This window comes from Nipponia nippon, unplaced genomic scaffold, assembly GCF_047370975.1.
Source record: "Nipponia nippon isolate SJK-2023a ecotype South Korea unplaced genomic scaffold, ASM4737097v1 scaffold_46, whole genome shotgun sequence".
Lineage (NCBI taxonomy): Eukaryota > Metazoa > Chordata > Aves > Pelecaniformes > Threskiornithidae > Nipponia > Nipponia nippon.
In genome coordinates, this window is record NW_028262365.1 from 718,622 (window position 1) to 736,258 (window position 17,637).

Genomic DNA, 17,637 nt, shown 5'->3' on the forward strand with positions numbered 1-17,637 from the left:
AAGTTCCTTCAAGCCTTGAGCAAGACCTCGGTTCCTTGGTTCTCCTTTTGGGTTGTTTATTGGGCAAGATTTTTGCTGTCTCGGCAGATTGGAACGCGTGGGTGACGCAATGAGTGCCGCAGCGCGTCCTTCCCGCCGGAAAGTCCTTGCGGTGGGTGGTAAATTCTTGCCTTGTGTCACCTCGCGGGGCTGGGAGAGCGTGGAGGGTGGTGGCCGAGGTTGGTCTGATTTTCACCGTGCTGGTGCTGCCCACTCTGGGGACAGGGATGGTTGGGGACGGTCGGGCGTCAACGGGGAGGGTTGGGGACAGTTGGGCACAAGTGGGACAGTGGGGATGGTTGGGGACGGTTGGGCGTCAACGGGGAGGGTTGGGGATGGTGGGGACAGTTGGGGACCACAGGGATGGTTGGGGATGGGGATGGTTGGGGACAGTTGGGCACAGTGGGGATGTTTGGGGATGGTGGGGACAGTTGGGGACCACAGGGATGGTTGGGGACAGTTGGGGACCACAGGGATGGTTGGGGATGGGGACGGTTGGGGACAGTTGGGTGTCAACACGGATGGTTGAGGATGGTGGGGACAGTTGGGGACGGGGACAATTGGGCACAAGTGGGACAGCGGGGATGGTTGGGGACAGTTGGGGATCCATGGGGACGGTTGGGGATGGTTGGGGACAGTTGGGCATCAACGGGGATGGTTGAGGATGGTGGGGACAGTTGGGGACCACAGGGATGGTTGGGGACAGCTGGGCACAAGTGGGATAATGGGGATGGTTGGGGACAGTTGGGGATCCATGGGGACGGTTGGGGACAGCTGGGCACCACCTGGATGGATGGGGACGGTTGGGGACAGGGGGGCACAGTGGGGACAGTTGGGGACACAGTGGGGACAGTTGGGGACAGCGGGGGTTTTGGGGACAATTGGGGACAGTTGGGGACAGCGGGGCACCACGGTGAGGGCTGGGGACAGTTGGGGACAGCGGGGGTTTTGGGGACAATCGGGGAGAGTTGGGGACGGCGGGGCGCAGCGCTGCCGCGGAGGCCCCGCCCCTTCCCCCGCCCCCTTCCCCGCCGCCCCGCCCCTTCCCCACGCGGCGGCGCCGCTCGGGCGCCCCCTGGCGGCCGCGCCTGGCGCCTCCCGCCGCCGGGGCCCCGTGGGTGAGTGCGGGCCCGGTGCGGGCCCGGGGGGCGGCTGCGGGCCCGGGGGGGCCCGGCCCGGGGGCAGCGGGGCCGGGGAAGGCAGCGGGGACGGAGCGGGGCCTGCGGGGCCGGGGCCGGGTGGGAAAGCGGGGCTCGGCGGGCCGGAGGCGGTGGGGAGCCGGCCTGGGGTGTGTGTGTGGGGGGGGGGGGGGCCTGGGGAGCCGGGCCTGGCCTGAGGGTCCTGAGGGCTGGGACGGTGGGGGGGGGTCCCATGGGGCTGGGGTGGGGTGCACAGGGGTCCCAGGGGGCTGGGATGGGTTCTGGGGGGGTCCCAGGGGACTTGGCCGGGTTGTGGGGGTCCCATGGGGCTGGGATGGTTTGGGGGGGGGGCTGCAGGGGGCTGGGATGGGTTCTGGGGGGGTCCCAGGGGGCTGGGTTGGGGTGCACGGGGGTTCCATGGGGCTGGGCTGGGTTGTGGGGGTCCCAGGGGGTTGGGATGGGTTCTGGGGGGTCCTAGGGGGCTGGGATGGGGTGGGGGGCGTCCCAGAGGGCTGGGACAGGGGGCAGGGAGGTCTCAGGGGGCTTGGCTGGGTTGTGGAGGGTCCCAGGGGGCTGGGATGGGGGGCACAGGGGTCCCAGGGGGCTGGGATGGGGGGCATGGGGGTCCCAGGGGGCTTGGCTGGGTTGTGGGGGGTCCCAGGGTGCTGGGATGGGTTCTGGGGGGTCTCAGGGGGCTGGGACAGGGGGCATGGAGGTCCCAGGGTGCTGGGATGGGTCGTGGGGGGTCCCAGGGGGCTGGGACAGGGTGGGGGGGTCCCATGGGGCTGGACAAGGGTGTGTGGGGGTCCCCAGGGTCTGGGCTGGGGTGTGTGGGGGTCTCGGGGGGCTCAGTTGGGGGTGCACAGGGGCCCCAGGGGGTTGGGATGGGGGGCACGGGAGTCCCAGGGGGCTCAGTTGGGGTGCACAGGGGTCCCAGGGGGCTGGGACAGGGTGGGGGGGGTCCCAGGGGTCTGGCCAAGGTTGTGGGGAGTCCCCGGGGATCGGCCTGGGGTACGGGGGGTCCCGGAACCTGTGGGATGCTGGGGGTCCCGGCGGGGGGCAAGGGGGAGGCTCTGGCGGTAGCGGAGCCCGGCGGTGTCAGGGACGGCTGGGGCCAGGCAGGGTCCCATCCTGCTCCCCCCACGAGCCGAGGCTGGGCACAGGCCCCCACCTCACACCGGCCGCCATCCTGGCACAGATCCTCGGCTCCGGAATCCGCCGCAGAGATGCCGCTAGAGAAGGAGAGCAGATCCCGGCGACGCGAGCGGGACCTTTCGCCTTCCCAATGGGACTGGGACTGCCCCGCCGCGCGACGCCGGCTGGAAGAGCTCTATTTCCGCGAGCAGGATTACATCGGAGCCGGCTCCGAGGACGTCCGCAACTTCTGGGCTTTCTTCGAGCGCCTCCGGCGTTTCCAGAGCCGGAGAACCGAACGCGAGCCGAGCCCCGGCCGCCACGACCGAGCCGAGCCCCCCGCCGCCGCCCGCCGCCTCGACCTCCCCCGCCGATACGACCCCCGCTACCGCATCAACCTCTCGGTGCTGAGCGCCGACGTGGAGGGGACGATCCGAGGCCGGCGAGGAGATTCCGGCGTACCCCAGGAACGCCTCGCCGAATTCCGCACCGCTTTTTTGCACTACCTGGACTTCACCCAAAAACAAAGCTTCGCCAAACTGGCCAAACTCCAACGGGAACGAGCGGCGCTTCCCATCTCCCAGTACCGGGACCGGCTCCTGCGCGCCGTGGCTGAAAACCAAGTGGTGGTGATCGCCGGCGATACCGGCTGCGGTAAATCCACGCAGGTGCCTCAGTTCTTGCTGGCGGCCGGTTATAGCCACGTGGCTTGTACCCAACCTCGCCGTATCGCCTGCATCTCGCTGGCCAAACGGGTCGGCTTCGAGAGCTTGCACCAGTATGGAAACCAGGTGAGCTCCGTGGGCTGGCGACCGGCCGTTTCCCTGGCCGGTTTAGGGGTAACTGGGAGCTGTTGGGCGCTGCTGGTTTCTTCCCACCCTGCTACTGGGTGCTACTGGGTGAAGGAAGGGGTTGTGGTGAACTGGGCTACGTCTGGCTGGCAACCGGTCACCAGCGCTGGTCCTCGGGGTTGAAATTTAGGGCCAATCCTGGTCAAAAAAAGTATTGAAAATATCAATATGCAAAAAAAAAAAAAGATGTTTTTATCGCTGCTCTGGGTGCAGATTGGTTGATGGTACTGAACTGGGAGGTGCTGCGGACTCTCCGGAGGGACAAGAGGTCCCTGGTTCAAAGCTGCATCGAGGGAGGTTCAGGCTTGATATTAGGAAACGTTTTTTTGCCGAGAGGGCGCTCGGACACCTCGAGAGGCTTCCTGGGGGGTCGATGCCCCGCGCCCGTCGGCGTTGAAGAGAAAAACGCCCTTAACGACACGCATTAGCTTTTGGTCAAGCGGTTGGAGTAGGGGATTGGTCCCTTCCAGCCGAAATACTCGGTTTTATTCGGTTTTATTCAATTTTCTGCTCTTCTTTTTCTTCTTCCTGCCGCAGGTGGGCTACCAGATCCGCTTCGAGAGCACCCGCTCGCCCGCCACCAAGATCGTCTTCCTGACGGAGGGGCTGCTGCTGCGGCAAGTGCAGCGGGAGCCGACGCTGCCCGGCTACCACGTCCTGATCGCCGACGAGGTTCACGAGCGGCATCTGCACAGCGATTTCCTCCTGGGGGTCCTGCGGCGGCTCCTTCCCGCTCGGCCGGACCTTAAGTTGGTGCTGATGTCGGCGACCATCAATATCCGCCTTTTTTCGGGGTACTTTGGGGGTGCCCCGGTGCTGCAGGTGCCGGGAAGGATCTTCCCCATCTCGGTGAGGACGGAGGGTGATTTTTGGGATGAATCCCGGCGCGGGATTTCTCGCTGGAGGCAGCGTCCTCCCTGTTTCTGCTCCTGCAGGTCATCTACCAGCCCATCCCTAAGGAAGAAGCGCCTGCAGTTGGGAAATCGGGGAAATCGGAGCGCCTGGATCCCCTCCCGTACCTGCGGGTGCTGCAAGCCATCGACCACAAGTACCCGCCGGAGGAACGCGGGGACCTGCTGGTGTTCCTGAGCGGGGTGGCCGAGATCGGGGCGGTGCTGGAGGCGGCGCAGGCTTACGCCGAGCGCACCCAGCGCTGGATTGTGCTCCCCTTGCACAGCACCCTCTCTGTCGCGGAGCAGGACAAGGTGGGCGAGGGTTTGACCCTGAAATCGGGGTGGGATTCGGCACCGTGGCGAAAAATCCCAGAGCTCAGCCCGGCTCTGCCCCGATTGTGGGTGCTTTTGGGGCGCAACCGATGGGTGCAACCTGTCTTTACCTTTTTCCTGCTCTGGGGGCGGCCGTGCTGATGCAGAACCATCGTTTCTCCTTCTTCAGGTGTTCGACGTTCCCCCTCCCGGCGTCCGTAAGTGCATCCTCTCCACCAACATCGCGGAGACCTCGGTGACGATCGACGGCGTGCGCTTCGTCCTGGATTCTGGTAAAAATCCTCCCGGCGTCCCTCTCCGCTGGGCGGGAAGGCTTTTCCCTCCCTCCTGCCTTGCCCTGAGGTTCTCCATCCCTCCTGCTCCCTCCAGGGAAGGTGAAGGAGATGAGCTACGACCCTCAGGGCAAACTTCAGCGGCTGCAGGAGTTCTGGATCAGCCGGGCGAGCGCCGAGCAGCGGAAGGGACGTGCTGGCAGGACCGGCCCCGGCGTCTGCTACCGGCTCTATGCCGAATCCGACTATGATGCCTTTTCCCCCTACCCCGTGCCGGAGATCCAGCGCGTAGCGCTCGATGCTCTGGTGCTCCAGGTAAAATTGGGCTTTCCTCGGTGGAGATTTGGGGAAACCCAAGCAGCCAAGACCAGGCTGCGGCTCGAGCGTCGGGGCGCAACGGCTCTTGGGGGGCTTTGTAACCCTCCGGGCTCTTCGCGTCGTCGCCGGGCTCGTTCGACGTGCGTTTCTCTCTCAGTTAAAGAGCATGGGGCTGGGCGACCCCCGGACCTTCCCCTTCCTGGAGCCGCCTCCCTCTTCCAGCCTGGAGACGGCCGTGCGGTACCTGCGGGACCAGGGAGCCCTGGACGAGGCCGAAGATTTGACGCCCATCGGGAATTTGCTGGCCCAGCTGCCGGTGGACGTGGTGGTCGGTGAGTGATTCGGGGCCCCCCAATCGAAGCAGAGGTGACGGCGCGAGGAGTTGGCCTCCCCTGCCTTCACTGTTGTTGCCACGCAGGCAAGATGCTGGTCCTGGGCACGCTGTTTGGGCTGGCCGAGCCCACCCTGACGGTGGCGGCGGCGCTGAGCGTGCAATCGCCCTTCCTGCGACCCGCTCACCCCAACCCCGACTGCGCCACGGCCCGACGGCCCCTCGAGAGCCCCCACGGCGACCCCCTGACGCTGCTCAACCTCTTCAACGAGTGGGTCCAGGTGGGATTCCTGCCGTCGCGGGGGCGATGAGGCACGTTTTGGGGTTCGGGGAGACTCTGTTTTGGGGTGGGGCGTGCTTGGATCCGTGCGGGAGGCTGCTGGGAGGCGGTGGGGGCTGATTTTGGGGCGCAGGGAGCGGTGGGAAGGACGGCCCGTCGCTGGTGGGGGCTGAGCCGTGCTGTCCCGGGGCAGGTGAAATCGGAGCGGAGCGGCAACTCTCGGAAATGGTGTCGGCGGCGAGGTTTGGAGGAGCATCGGCTTTACGAGGCCGCCAACCTGCGGCGCCAGTTTCAGGTGAGGGGGGGAAGGATCCGGCCTCGGGATCCGGTGAAGGGGTTTGCCTTCGCTCCGGGGAGGGGATGGCTGGTGCGGAGGAGAGCTGAATTTGCCCGTGCGCCCCCAATTTGCCCGTCTCCCGGCCGCGGGGGCTCAGCAACCTTCTCCCCATCACACCAGGAGCTTCTCCGAGACCACCAGCTGCTGGAGGAAGCCTCCGGCCGGCCCAGCGACAGCTACAGCCGGCAGAGCCGGCACCGGGAACGCCGCGAGCTGCACCGCCTGTGGCGTTCCCACGCGGAGACGGAGGGTCGGAAGCGCAAGGTGCTGCGGCTGCAGGACGGAGCGGACGGTTCCTCCGGCGAGGAGGACGACGGTGGCGGCACCCGCGGGAAAGGGGAGCGCAGCATCGATATCCAGGTGACCCTCGCATCCGTCTCCTCTCCTGGGAGGCAGGATCCGGCCATCCGGGCCCCTGACGCCCTCTCTCTCTCTGCAGGACGTCAAGTTTAAGCTTCGCCACAACGTGGAGGAGCTCCAGGCCGTATCCAGCTCAGCCCTCTCCTCCTCGCAGCTCGCCCTGCTCAAGCTGGTGCTGTGCAGGGGGCTTTACCCCCAGCTGGCCGTGCCCGACCAGCTCAACAGCGGCCGCAAGGACTCCGATCAGGTCCGTGTCCTCCCCGTGCCGGGGTCCCCGGCAGCCCCTTGCTCTCCCTCCATGCTTATTTTGCTCTCGCTGCAGATTTTTCACACCAAGAACAAGCAGGGCGTCGTGCTTCATCCCACCTGCGTCTTCGCTACCAGCCCGGAGCTCCTCCACGCCAAGGAAGGACCGGAGCGCGGTGGGACCAAAGGTGGGACAACCCCAATCCCGCAGGAATTGGCTTTGCTTTCTCCCCGGCTTTTTCTCCGGCGGATGAAAGCGCTGCCGGCCTCGGGGTTTGGCAAATTCTGGGGACGGGGAGAGGTTTGGGGTTCAGCTGAGGTGTCCCTCATTGTCCCTGCAGACCCCACGGAGGGGCTGAGCCGCCACCACCAGCTCCTCGCCTTTGTCTCGCTGCTGGAGACCAACAAACCCTACCTGGTGAACTGCCTCCGGGTACCAGCCCTACAGGTGAGCTCTTCGCTCTCCTCCTCTTCCTCTCCAAGCCCTCCGGTAACCTTCATCACCCCAAACCGGTTGCGTTTTGCTCCTCCAGGCTCTCCTGCTCTTCTCCCGTTCGCTGGACACCAGCGCGGACTGCGCCCGGCTGGTAGCGGATGGCTGGCTGGAGATCACCGTCCCCGATGCGGACTCTGCCCTGCGCCTGCTCTCCAAGGCCCTGCAGCTTCGCTCCGCCTGGGAAAAACTCCTCCATCAGCTGCTGGAAGGTCGGGGAGAGGAGTCGGGCTGCCGGCCGAGCTCCCGGGACGTATCCGCGCTCACGCGGGGGCTGCTGGAGTTCCTGCAGATGGAGGTGATGTGGCCGTGAGCGCGGTTTTAATCCATCTCCGGCGCCTCGCATCGCGTCGAAGGCTGAGAAAGGAGGATGAGGGGAGCTGGTGCGGCCCCCTGACGCCCCCGCGTCCTCTCGCAGGTGCCGTACCGCCTGCGCCAGCTCACCGGGCTGGAGAAACAGAACCTCTACATCGGTCCCCAAACCGTGGCTGCCGCTCCCCGGCTCCCGGGGCTCTTCCAGGGGATGGAGATGAAACCCGACGAGGTGAAGGGCGGCCACAGGGTGACGGATTTTCTCACCTACAACTGCCTGGCCGTGAGTACCCCGCTCTCCCGCCCTGCCTGCTCTGCCTGTCACCCCCCCGGGGGAGTCCGAACATTCCCTTTGTATCCCGCAGACGGACACGGACCTCTACAGCGACTGCCTGCGGAGCTTCTGGACGTGTCCCCACTGCGATCTCCACATGCCCTTCACCCCGCTGGAGCGCATGTGCCACGAAAACGCTTGCCGACCCTCCGAGGGTGAGGCGCGTGTCCCTTCCCGGGGCTGCGACAAGGGACAATCGGGGAAAACCAGCCTGGATTTTCCCTGCGGGGTGGCATCTCTGCTCCGTGGGCTGTGGCGAGCCCGGCTGTGCTTGCGCCGGCTTTTACGTGCGCCCCTCGAAATGCTACCGAGGGCCAGGTTTTGGGGGTGCTTTGGGGGAAGAAAAGGCTCTTGCAGGGCTCTGGTTTCCTTCTGATCCCGGTTTTTCTCTGCTTTTTCCCACAGCCCCCCTGGAAGAAGCATCCGAAAGCTCGTCCAAAACCTCCGCCCTCCACAGATCCTACTACTGCGATCTTTGCCGGCAGGATTTCACCTTCACCCCCACGGAGATCCTTCGGCACAAGAAGCAGCACCGGTGACGGGGATGCTCGCCGGGATGCTCTCCCCAGCCGGCGGCAGAGATGGTGCCGAGCACTGCGCTGCTGGGGTCCCCCCCCATAACCAGGGGACCCCCGTAACGGGGGGAAGCCCCCCTACGCTGCTGCCTCCGTTACTCTCGGGTGAGTTTGACTGGATCCCGAAAGGAATTTGGTGGTTTAGGGGGTCTCCTGGTGGCTCCTGCAGCCCATCGCTGATGCTGTCAGTCGTCCTCGGGTAGCGGCAACCTGATTTCCCTCCCTTTTTTTTAAAAAAACCATGTAAATAAATAGGTTTTTGGAGAAAACCAGCGCCCGGTTCGGTGTCTGCGCCCCCAGATGCAGCCGGGGGCTGCAGGACAAGGGATGTTTGCGGGGTCTCCGGCCTGCGACGCTGCCTGGCGCAGCACGGCCAGCGTGTGGCACTCCTATACCGGCCTCATCCCTGCCTCGTCGTTTCCGAGAATCATAGAATCATCATTTTCTTGCTTTATCCCACGGGAAAAGCGCCGGAGGAGCCCACGCCAGGACTTTACCACCACCAGGACTCAAAAAACCGCCCCCCAATATTCACAACAAGTGACCTGAGCAGCCCTTTCGGAGGCCGCTCGCTCCCAACGCGGCGAGAAGACGCCGCCTTACCACGATTCAGAAATCGTGGCTGGCTCCCGACGCACTTTTTTGGGGGCTGAAAACGCCTGGGGAAAAGCAAATCCGGAGCGGCTTGCGCCCACACACGCCCTGCGGAGGCAAATGCCGCGACGACAGGAACTTCTCGCCTGTCTAAACCCATTTTAGATGCATTAATTATCAGCCCGTGCCCTGCGTTAGGTTCAAGCAGGGTTATTAGCGGGGCCCCTTCTAATTAAAGCGATTCGATGGTATTTTTAGCTCTCTGGGATGTTGCATTTTATTCACCAGGCGAAGAAAATAATAAATAAGCGTGGTTTAACCGGCCTTGAGACGCTTTGGGGGAAGAAGCTGCTCCAAGAGCAAAGTTTCCCGGGATTTTAAATTTCTTTAAGCCCCGTGGTTTTCCGTAAGGAATTAACGATCGCCAGGGCTCGCCGTAAAATAGGTGGCAGAGGGGAAAAGAAAAAACCGAGAAGGATGCTGAGTGCTTCCTCGTCCCTTTTTTTTCCTTTTTTAAATTGATTTGGTTCCCTTTTTTTTTTCCTTTTTCCTCCTTTCTCCTCCCAGCTCGCACCCTTTGCGCCTCACTGTTTGTCCTCCCCTTCTCGATTGGGTTTATCTGCAATTAATTACCGCTCGGGCGCAGGTAATTCCCGGCTGGCGGTGTCGTAGCGCTTGCGGAAATTAATTAAGCAGGCGATTTGCCGAGGCGATGATGTGGTTGGGGACGGGTGGAATTTAATTCGAGCTTTTATTGCGGGCAGCTGCCTGCCCCTCCGCTCGCTTTCGGGGCGAGCCGGTTCCCCCAGTTTAGCGGCGGGGGGGTGATGCTCCTAACGAGTCCCTGTTGCCATGGCAGCGAGGCGGGACGGGAGATGCTCCTGCCATGGCAACGGGCATCAGCTGGCTTCGGCTTTGCTGGTTTCGGCTACGGGAGCCCCAATTCTTCGCCCTCCTTGTTAGGTTGCGCGGCGGAGGGTGACTGAAAGCCTGGCTGAGGTTTCTGGAAGCCAAACGTCCGCGCCGCTCTGGTCCCGTATGTGTAAGATGCTCTGAAAACCTCCGGTTTTCCCCCCAAAAAGCTGGGCTTTGCTTTCCAGGATGCTGACGGCCGTTTGGTCCCCGGTTCCCGTGCCACGGGGGGACTTTAGCTTCTCTCCGGGCCACCCGGTCCCACTAAATGCCACCTACAACCAGCCCGGAGCCGCTCCTCAGCTTTCAATAAATCAAATTTCGTATTCTCACCTTCATAAGAAGAACCCAACAGCCCTCAGCAATAATCGTTAGGGCTCATAAAACATAAACCAGCTCGGGCTGTTGACCGCGCTCCCGAAGAAAACACAATATCCCTCTTGCCGTTAATGCGCCGGCAAAGCCTTATTGCTTTTAAACTGAGCTTAGAGCAAATCGTTTACGTAACAGAAAATTAAATAAGGCTGCCGCGGCCATAAAGAATTGGGATTAATTTACTTTACTGCTGAAAGCCACAAATTCAAGTCTTACGCGAGGAAAATGCTGGGGTTTTAATGAACTCTTCCGAATTCCCATCCCTGTGGTAACCCTGGGATGTTCGGGATCAAATCAGACCACGCTCGTGCCCTGGTTTTGCTGGTGTAACCTCGGGGGGCTCAGTCCTGGGTCTGAGCCTGGTCCCCGCCATCCTTAATGACCCAGATGATGGGGCAACCTCATCCGGGGGTCCCGGTGGCCACCAGGTTGACCATCAGCAATCTGTCCTCGCTGCGAAGGTTCGACCACATCGCGGCGCTGCCTTAAAACCTGAGCTTTAACCTTGACTTTAAGAAGTTGTTTAAAAGCACAAGACTTAATCTGGAGACGCTGCTCTTCACCGTGTCTCTGCCCCTGCGAGCGAGACGCAGGCGAACGGCTCTTGTAGTGGGTTGGGAAGGGCCTTGCGTACCTGGCCGTCGCTCGTTACCGTTAATTAACCTCACAGCGACGGCTGGGTGAGCTTTAATTTTCAGTCGGGACAACGGAACGGGCGGATCGAGGCGGGGGCTGGCGCGCCGCGTGCCGTGCTCGTCCGCTTAGAGGCTGCTTCGGCGGAGCAGTCGGCGGTCCCCATCTCCCGGCCTTCGTGGCGCAGGGGAGGGGATGGCTGAGAACAGGGTTTTGGAAGGATTTGGGGGGGAAATCCTGATTTTTCGTCTTTCCGGAGAAGGCTAGACCAAGAGCGAGGCGCTAATCCTCCTAATTCCACCGTATGGCACCTATAGAGTCTGTAACGACGCCAGTAATGCCGCACTCCCACCCTGATGCACAAAACCTCCTTTCTCCCCTGGTTTTTTTCTTGCTTTTTAATGATTGAAATAATTTTCTCTTCTGGCTAAACGTGGGGTTTTGAGCTCGGTTGCCCTGGCAGGAGCCTTTTCCCTTGCTGCCTGCTCTTTGCCCGCCGCCGGGCCGTCCCCGTCCTGCCCACGAAGCTCCTTTGAAGGTTGTTCCCGAGCATCCGCCCCCCAAGCCAAGCCTCATCCTCAGATGGCACAAGTCGGTCGGCACGCGTTCCCACCAAGAAAACCATTTTCCCTTTTTATTTTCATCTACCAAACCCGATGTTAAAAGCCGCCCCCCCGGGGACGGAGACGATAACTTCCTACATCTTAGCCTGTACCAATGGCTAATTACCCTGCCGACTAATTACCTGCCTCTTCTCTTTCTAGGCTGAATTTCTGAGGTTGCCTTTCCTGGATAAAAACAAGCCGGTAAGATCGAGATGGCCATTTCTTTGGGAACCAAACAACCCTGCGTCAAACCACCTCTTCCAACTCCTTTCATTAACGATGGGAGAAGTCGGACGATCTCGAAAGCACAGGGGCTGAGCTCTCCCAAGGAAAGCTTAACGCTTAAATATTTATTTTTTTCATTTAACAAGCAGAGGAGTTTTTTTTTTTTTTTCCCTGTGCAAACGAGGGTTTTTTCCCAGCAACGGCGAGCAGAGAGGTTGGTTTTTTTTCCTTATTCAATCTCAATTTGTACACACCGAGCAATTATCCAGCCACCCTCTTCAACCCCGGTGAATGCCCTCATTTGTTCGTTGCCATTTTTTATTATTATTTTTATGATTATTATTTTCCCGGAGGTCGAGGCAAGCGCCTTAGCCTCTAATTGAAACCCACTGCGTGTTGTTTGGGAATAATTAAATGAATTGTTTGAGAGGTTAAGTGGGAACGGGGTGGTCTGTACCTATTAAAAATGAGCGCGGAGCAGGTAGGACGATGCCGGAGCTTCTCCGCACGCGGCGATGCTCTCCGGTGTGCCGGTTCCCTCTCAAAAAAGAGCATTTTGGGGCTCTTGAGCATCCGATTTATCCGCAGGAATCCGTCTTCTCTTCTCCAGCCTTAAAATTCAGAGCTGGCAGCCAGATTTATCAGTAGAAATCCATCTTTGCTTCTCCTCCAGCCTTAAAATTCCCAGATTTACAAGCAGAAATTCGCCCCCCCCCCCCCCCCCCCCCGCTGCACTTTAGGTTGTGCGCGCTGGGGAAGTGGATCATTAATAATTATATGATTAATAACCAATGAGCCAGCGATGGGTGGAAATGCTGACTCAGCATCCACTTGAGATTGATGGTTGGATCCTAAGCCCGGCGTGGGATTTCTCCCCCTGGATGCAAAGTGCATCAGCGTCAGGTGAAATATTGATCCGAAGATGGAAAAAAAACCCTCTTCCAGCTGAATTCAGCCAATTTTGTGCCAGTAATGAAATGGAAGCAGGGATATATATCTTTTTTTTTTTAACTGAGATCTGAATAATTTCCAAGAGCAAAGGGATCGAAGTCATTTGCCTGCGGAAGATGCTCTCAGGAGGAAACTTCTCTGCTTTTTCCGCTCTCTTATGTGATACTTGACAATTATAAAGGTGTGAAATGCAGTTATACGGGGAGGACAGGAGGCAAATAAATGTCACGTCAGCCCTGGGCCTGCTCGACGTCACTGCCGTGGCAAAGGGGGGTCCCAAGCCCTCCCCAAAACAAGCCCTACCCAGGAGCCTTGCTGTTCCCCCACCCCGCTTATTCCATTCCCAAATCTGTTTGATTTGTCCATCCCAGTACTTTCCCAGTGTGGGGTTTTTTTTTGCTAATAAAAATATATATGAGAAAAGAATTTAATTAAATTATTGGCTAACGCCGCTCCTCGAGGGACCTTCTGGCTTTGGGCTTTTGGACGTTGTACAAGAGCCAGCCCAGGCGTCTCGTGCTGACTCGCAGCCTGCAGAGAGCAGCCTTTCCCTCCGCGATGGAAAGCTCCCAGCTTTCCTCTGCTTTCTATTAAAATTCCAAAAATCGGGCAAAGTCCAAGCATCCCGCTCCTTCCCTTACGCTGTGACCCACCACGGAGAGACGAAGGCTCCCCAAAGGTCCCAAAATTGTCTTAGCGAGCAGGAAATATGGATTTCTTTTTTTTTTCTTTCTTGATCCCTTTGGGTTCATGCTTTGCTTGGAGTAGGGTGGGAATAAAAATGCATGGTTTTAGGGGAAAGATTATCACATTATCATGTGAGGCCAGAACTTGGGACTTTATAAAGCATCCTGAGACCTACAACAAAACGATGAGATTTGGTTCCTGCTCGTGATCTGCTCGTCAGGACTCAAGTGAGTGAGCCAAAATCACATGAAACGTGGCACTTTGGGCTACTTCTTGGTGAGCCATTCCTGCTGCCGCTGCCAGGACAACCTTTCAGGACCACCGTCTGCTGCCGGAGTCCCTCCTACCCCATAGACCCCGACGTGTCCTCAGCCATCAGCAACGTCCTACCTGACCGGCAGCCAACGCAGCACCACGCAACCAACCCCTGGGATGGAAGAAGGCGTAGAGAAGCCGGAGGAGGATGATGTGCTCGTGAAGCTCAGAGAAGAAAGCAGGAGGTGACCACAGCTCCCTCAAAGGGAGCTGAACTTACCTCAACCCCAAGAGGACACTTCGTTGTCCATAAACGGCTCCCTCAGTTGAGTTGGCCAACTGGCCTTCCCTAAATTAATCCAGAGAAAGAATTGTCTCCCTGAGCGAGCCAGACCAACGCAGGGGAAGGTTACGTGTGGCTCAGCCCAACGTAAAGGATAAAAATTAACCAACCGGCAAAATGAGCTTTGAGGAGAGCTGCAGCCCACGTCTTCCCGTTGACTTGGGACGCCCAGCGTCGTGCTGCTGAGCATCTAGAGCCCGGGGGATCGTGCTTGTATTGCGATCCAGCTGTACGTTGCAGTTGCTACGTTATATTGTGATTTTTCAGTAGCCTGCTGGCTCGCTTTTCTAAACCACCCCCCCCGCCCCATAAGGTCAAATATCTTCAAATAAGTAAATTTAGCATTAAAACATTAGACCCTTGTGTAGAGTATCTAAAGGAACCTGGTTGAAGAGCGCTGGACTTTGACAGGCGGCCGCTCAGCTCCGGTCCCAGGTGACGGAGATCCTGGGTGGTTTGGGGCCGGGGTCCCCATGCTCCCGGCCACCCCGTGCATCCCTGCCATCCCACCCCATCCCATTTCCCACGCACCCGGCGCCGGCACGTCGCAGCGCTGGGGAGAGACGGCGGCGAGGCGATGCCAGCCTGTCAGGTGGTAATTTTATTCCTATTTTTCTGCGTGACACGGACTCTCTGCCTGCTTGACAGCTCAGCTGTCTCCAAAGCGCCTGTTTATGCAGCTGGAGAAGGAGAAGACAAGCAGGTGGGGGAGCAGCTACTGCCAGCAGCAAAGCAGGAGCCAGAAAGAGCCGTATTTTATCACGCAGCCATGGGTTCGCGCTCTCGCCTCTCCCCGTTGCATCCTCCGAAGGGTTGCACCAGCTCCCGGCATCCCCGTTGTGGAGCAAACGCTTTGCTGCAAAACTCTGCCTGATCCTTCCCCAAAACGGGTCTTAATTTTGCCAAAACGCCTTGGCCCTGAATGCAGAAATGCCACCTCCAAATTAATTACTAATTACTCGTTTATTGGGTGGGCTGGACCTTTGGAAGCAGCTGGTCGATGTCCCTGCTCTGCACAGAGGGAGATGCAGAGAGAGCAGAACCTTAACGCGGCGATGACGTTGCCGTCCAAGAGGTCCCTGTCCCACCAGGATGGGGAGGAGGTCGTTTCAGGCCTGCGTTGTCATCATCCCGCCCGTTGACTTCATCTGGTTCCAGCCTTTCTCCGGGGCTGCCTCCCAAAATCCACTTTTGGTGCAAAAAGCAGCTTAGGAAAGACCTTGGGAGCTGAACACCCCCCCAAAAAAAAGAGGAATGGGGGGGGGGGGGAACCCAAACCATCGTTCTGGCTGTCACAGAGGCGGCTGCACGACCAAGCGCTGAATTCCTCGGGGCAGGCTGGTGCCAGGGACGGTGACCAGAGGGGACAGGGATGCTCCAGCCTCTGGTTCATCCCTGCACCCCAGCATGGGGCTCTGTGGGACCCCCCACCCAAGCAAGGGCACCCCGGTTCCTCTGCAGACCACGAGCTGGAGGGGACCTGGGTGTCCCGACCCTTAAATGAGCACCCGGAGGGCATCGTTTCCTGCTCCAGAGAGCTTTTCCTATTCAAAGAGCCAGAATTCATCCAAGAATCAGCCTTGCAAATTCTAAAATGCTGCTAGAACCAAGTTATCTTGGTTTTCCAAGACGCTTCATCGCTCGCTGCCCCTCAACCCCCCCTCTAGAAGCTTTTCTTTGCAGGCCTGGATCCTGCTCTCTCCGCTTCTCGTGGGATTTGGTTTCCCCTGCCTTGTGCCAGCTGCCCGTAACTGGCCGGCGAATCAATTCCCAGCTCTGCGCTGAGCGATCGTTAAGCCTCATTAGCCTTAAGCTTCCTTCTCTTGATTTCTGGTTATTGCCCGGGTAATAATCAACACCTCTGCGTGACGGAGACTCTGCTTTCCCTCTTAGGCTCGATCTCACCACCTCCTGAAGCTCTGCAGAAGCAAAGTGGGTAGAGGATCTTGGCTCCGCTGTGGACGAAGCCCAGAAGACTCAGCTGGGAAGGTCACGAAGGAGCCAGAAATTACAACGTGGCTCCCCAAAGCATCGCAGCCTTGAGCGTGAGGCCGTTCTCCCAGGTTGCGTCGCCTGCCGTCAGACCTTTGCGCGCTTCCTCCTCTCTCGATCCTTCTTGTGGGGTGTATCGCCCTGCGCCGGCTTGCCTCGCAAAGTTTTTCCCGCTGCGAGTGTCCTCAACTAGAGACGATTCAAGTGGCACGGCTGCATAATTAATGCCGCTAATGAATAATGAAGCGAGCCTAATGTTGCATACATTTTTCATGGGAGAGCACGAAACGGGTTGGTTTTTAAATTACTCCTGCGGCCGAGCGGCGGTCGGGGATCGCCTGGGAGAGATGAAGGCTGCTAACGGCAGCGACGACCCCCACGGTTCCCGGATGCTCATCCTGGAAGAAAAATACTTGGGAAAGGCTGAGCTTGCTGCAAAAATCCCACCTCCTGCGGCTGAGCAGCCGGGCTGAAATGAGATTGCTCTAAGTTATGCTATGGAAAACTAATTTACTTTCGGTAGGTGATGGAGAGGCACCAAATTGACGCTTCAGCCGGCGGATGTGCCAGCAGTTTTGATTTATTTTTTTTTCCCTTCCCTTTCTCTAATCCATCTGCTCCGTGCATTATCGGAGAGGAGCCCGCTTATCGCCTGAACTTTGCTTGATGCGACGCCGAGCCGGGCTTGCAAAGGCGACGGGGGGAGAGGCTTCCTTCAAACTCGGGGATCTTGCTCGGCGCTGCTCACCCGTGAAACGCGGGGTTTTGGCGATGCCTGAGCACACGCTACCGCCCCTGCTCCCCTTTCTGCACCCCCTCTGCCCTCGAAGCAATGACGGGCAGGGGATGGTCCCCCCTTTGCTTTTGCACAGCGCCCCTTTTTCTGCACCCTGCTTTGGCCCTTGCAGATGCAAATCGCTTTTAGTGTCCCCTTTGACGAGCAAAAGGGGCTCCAACTGGGTGCAAAATAATTCTGGGCAGCTTGAATTGTTATTTTTTTTTTTTTCTGACATTGCAAAATGAATAATTTCCTCCTCTCTCGCCCTCCATCACCCAAAATTACAATTTTTCCAGTGCATCTCCCGTAGGAGCGCAACTCTTTGCCCAAGACCAGCCTCAAGAAGCAAGCTGCTCCCCCCCGTGCAAGCTCTCGGTGATTTTGTCCTCCTCGTCCCGCCTCTGAAATGCGCTGCCGCTATTGATCGCGCCGCCCGCCTCGGGGATTTCTTTTTGCAGCCCGGCGTCGGCAGGCGCATGTGATTGAGGGGCCGGAGCTGGCTGATCTGCACTTGTGAAGCAAAACCGAGGGAGTCTCTGCCTTCCCCTCCCTTGATTTCAATTACAGGAAATTTTTCTCCTCCGAGATGTCAAGCCTGCTTCTGGAGGACAGGATTTGCCTTTCAGCCCCCTCTCCCATCACCCTCGCCCGGGAAGAAACAGGCTAGTTACAGGCTCTTGGCAGCAGCCGACTGCTTCCCCAGCAATGAAAGGAGGGGGAAGATGGAGAGATGCGGGGATTGTCCTCAAGGTCATGCTGGGTCTATGGGTGAAGAACTTTCTCACCACCCTCAAGAGCCCAGCAGGTCAGCGGTAGAAGTCCTTATCTCTTTGATTCAAGGACATTAGATATTTCTGGATGAGGACAGCCCTCCCACCTTCTCCTCCGCTCCACCCGTGGAGGACGAGGACAGCCCTCCCACCTTCTCCTCCGCTCCACCCGTGGAGGACGAGGACAGCCCTCCCACCTTCTCCTCCGCTCCATCCGTGGAGGACGAGGACAGCCCAAACCTCAGGGCGAGGCTATCCTGCAGATCACTC

At 59.3% G+C, this 17,637-nt stretch overlaps 1 protein-coding gene across 6 annotated transcripts; it reads left to right on the forward strand.

Moving 5' to 3' along the window:
- The first annotated feature begins 9 nt into the window (after positions 1–9).
- Positions 10–12,294, forward strand: DHX34 (DExH-box helicase 34). 6 transcript variants are annotated; one of them, XM_087729693.1, is made up of 19 exons: positions 10–151; positions 2,377–3,103; positions 3,701–4,012; positions 4,099–4,368; positions 4,559–4,661; positions 4,759–4,976; positions 5,137–5,311; positions 5,398–5,591; positions 5,784–5,885; positions 6,048–6,287; positions 6,367–6,534; positions 6,610–6,721; positions 6,875–6,981; positions 7,067–7,324; positions 7,445–7,621; positions 7,704–7,827; positions 8,078–8,352; positions 9,805–9,883; positions 11,526–12,294. In XM_087729693.1, exons 2-17 carry the CDS (start codon positions 2,405–2,407, stop codon positions 8,209–8,211), a joined length of 3,393 nt encoding a protein of 1,130 aa, XP_087585819.1. In that variant the 5' UTR covers positions 10–151; positions 2,377–2,404; the 3' UTR covers positions 8,212–8,352; positions 9,805–9,883; positions 11,526–12,294. The 6 variants fall into 6 exon arrangements, with proteins under 6 accessions (XP_087585819.1, XP_087585816.1, XP_087585815.1 ...); XM_087729690.1 differs by having other exon boundaries at positions 9,805–9,877; XM_087729689.1 differs by lacking the exon at positions 9,805–9,883.
- Positions 12,295–17,637: the final 5,343 nt, after the last annotated feature.

Bases quoted from the DNA above. Each gene is read 5' to 3' on its own strand.
- DHX34 (XM_087729693.1), top strand. From the start codon at position 2,405: ATGCCGCTAGAGAAGGAGAGCAGATCCCGGCGACGCGAGCGGGACCTT. The intron at 4,013-4,098 runs GTGAGGACGGAG...CTGCTCCTGCAG, and splicing joins GAAGGATCTTCCCCATCTCG to GTCATCTACCAGCCCATCCC. The intron at 6,982-7,066 runs GTGAGCTCTTCG...TTGCTCCTCCAG, and splicing joins TCCGGGTACCAGCCCTACAG to GCTCTCCTGCTCTTCTCCCG.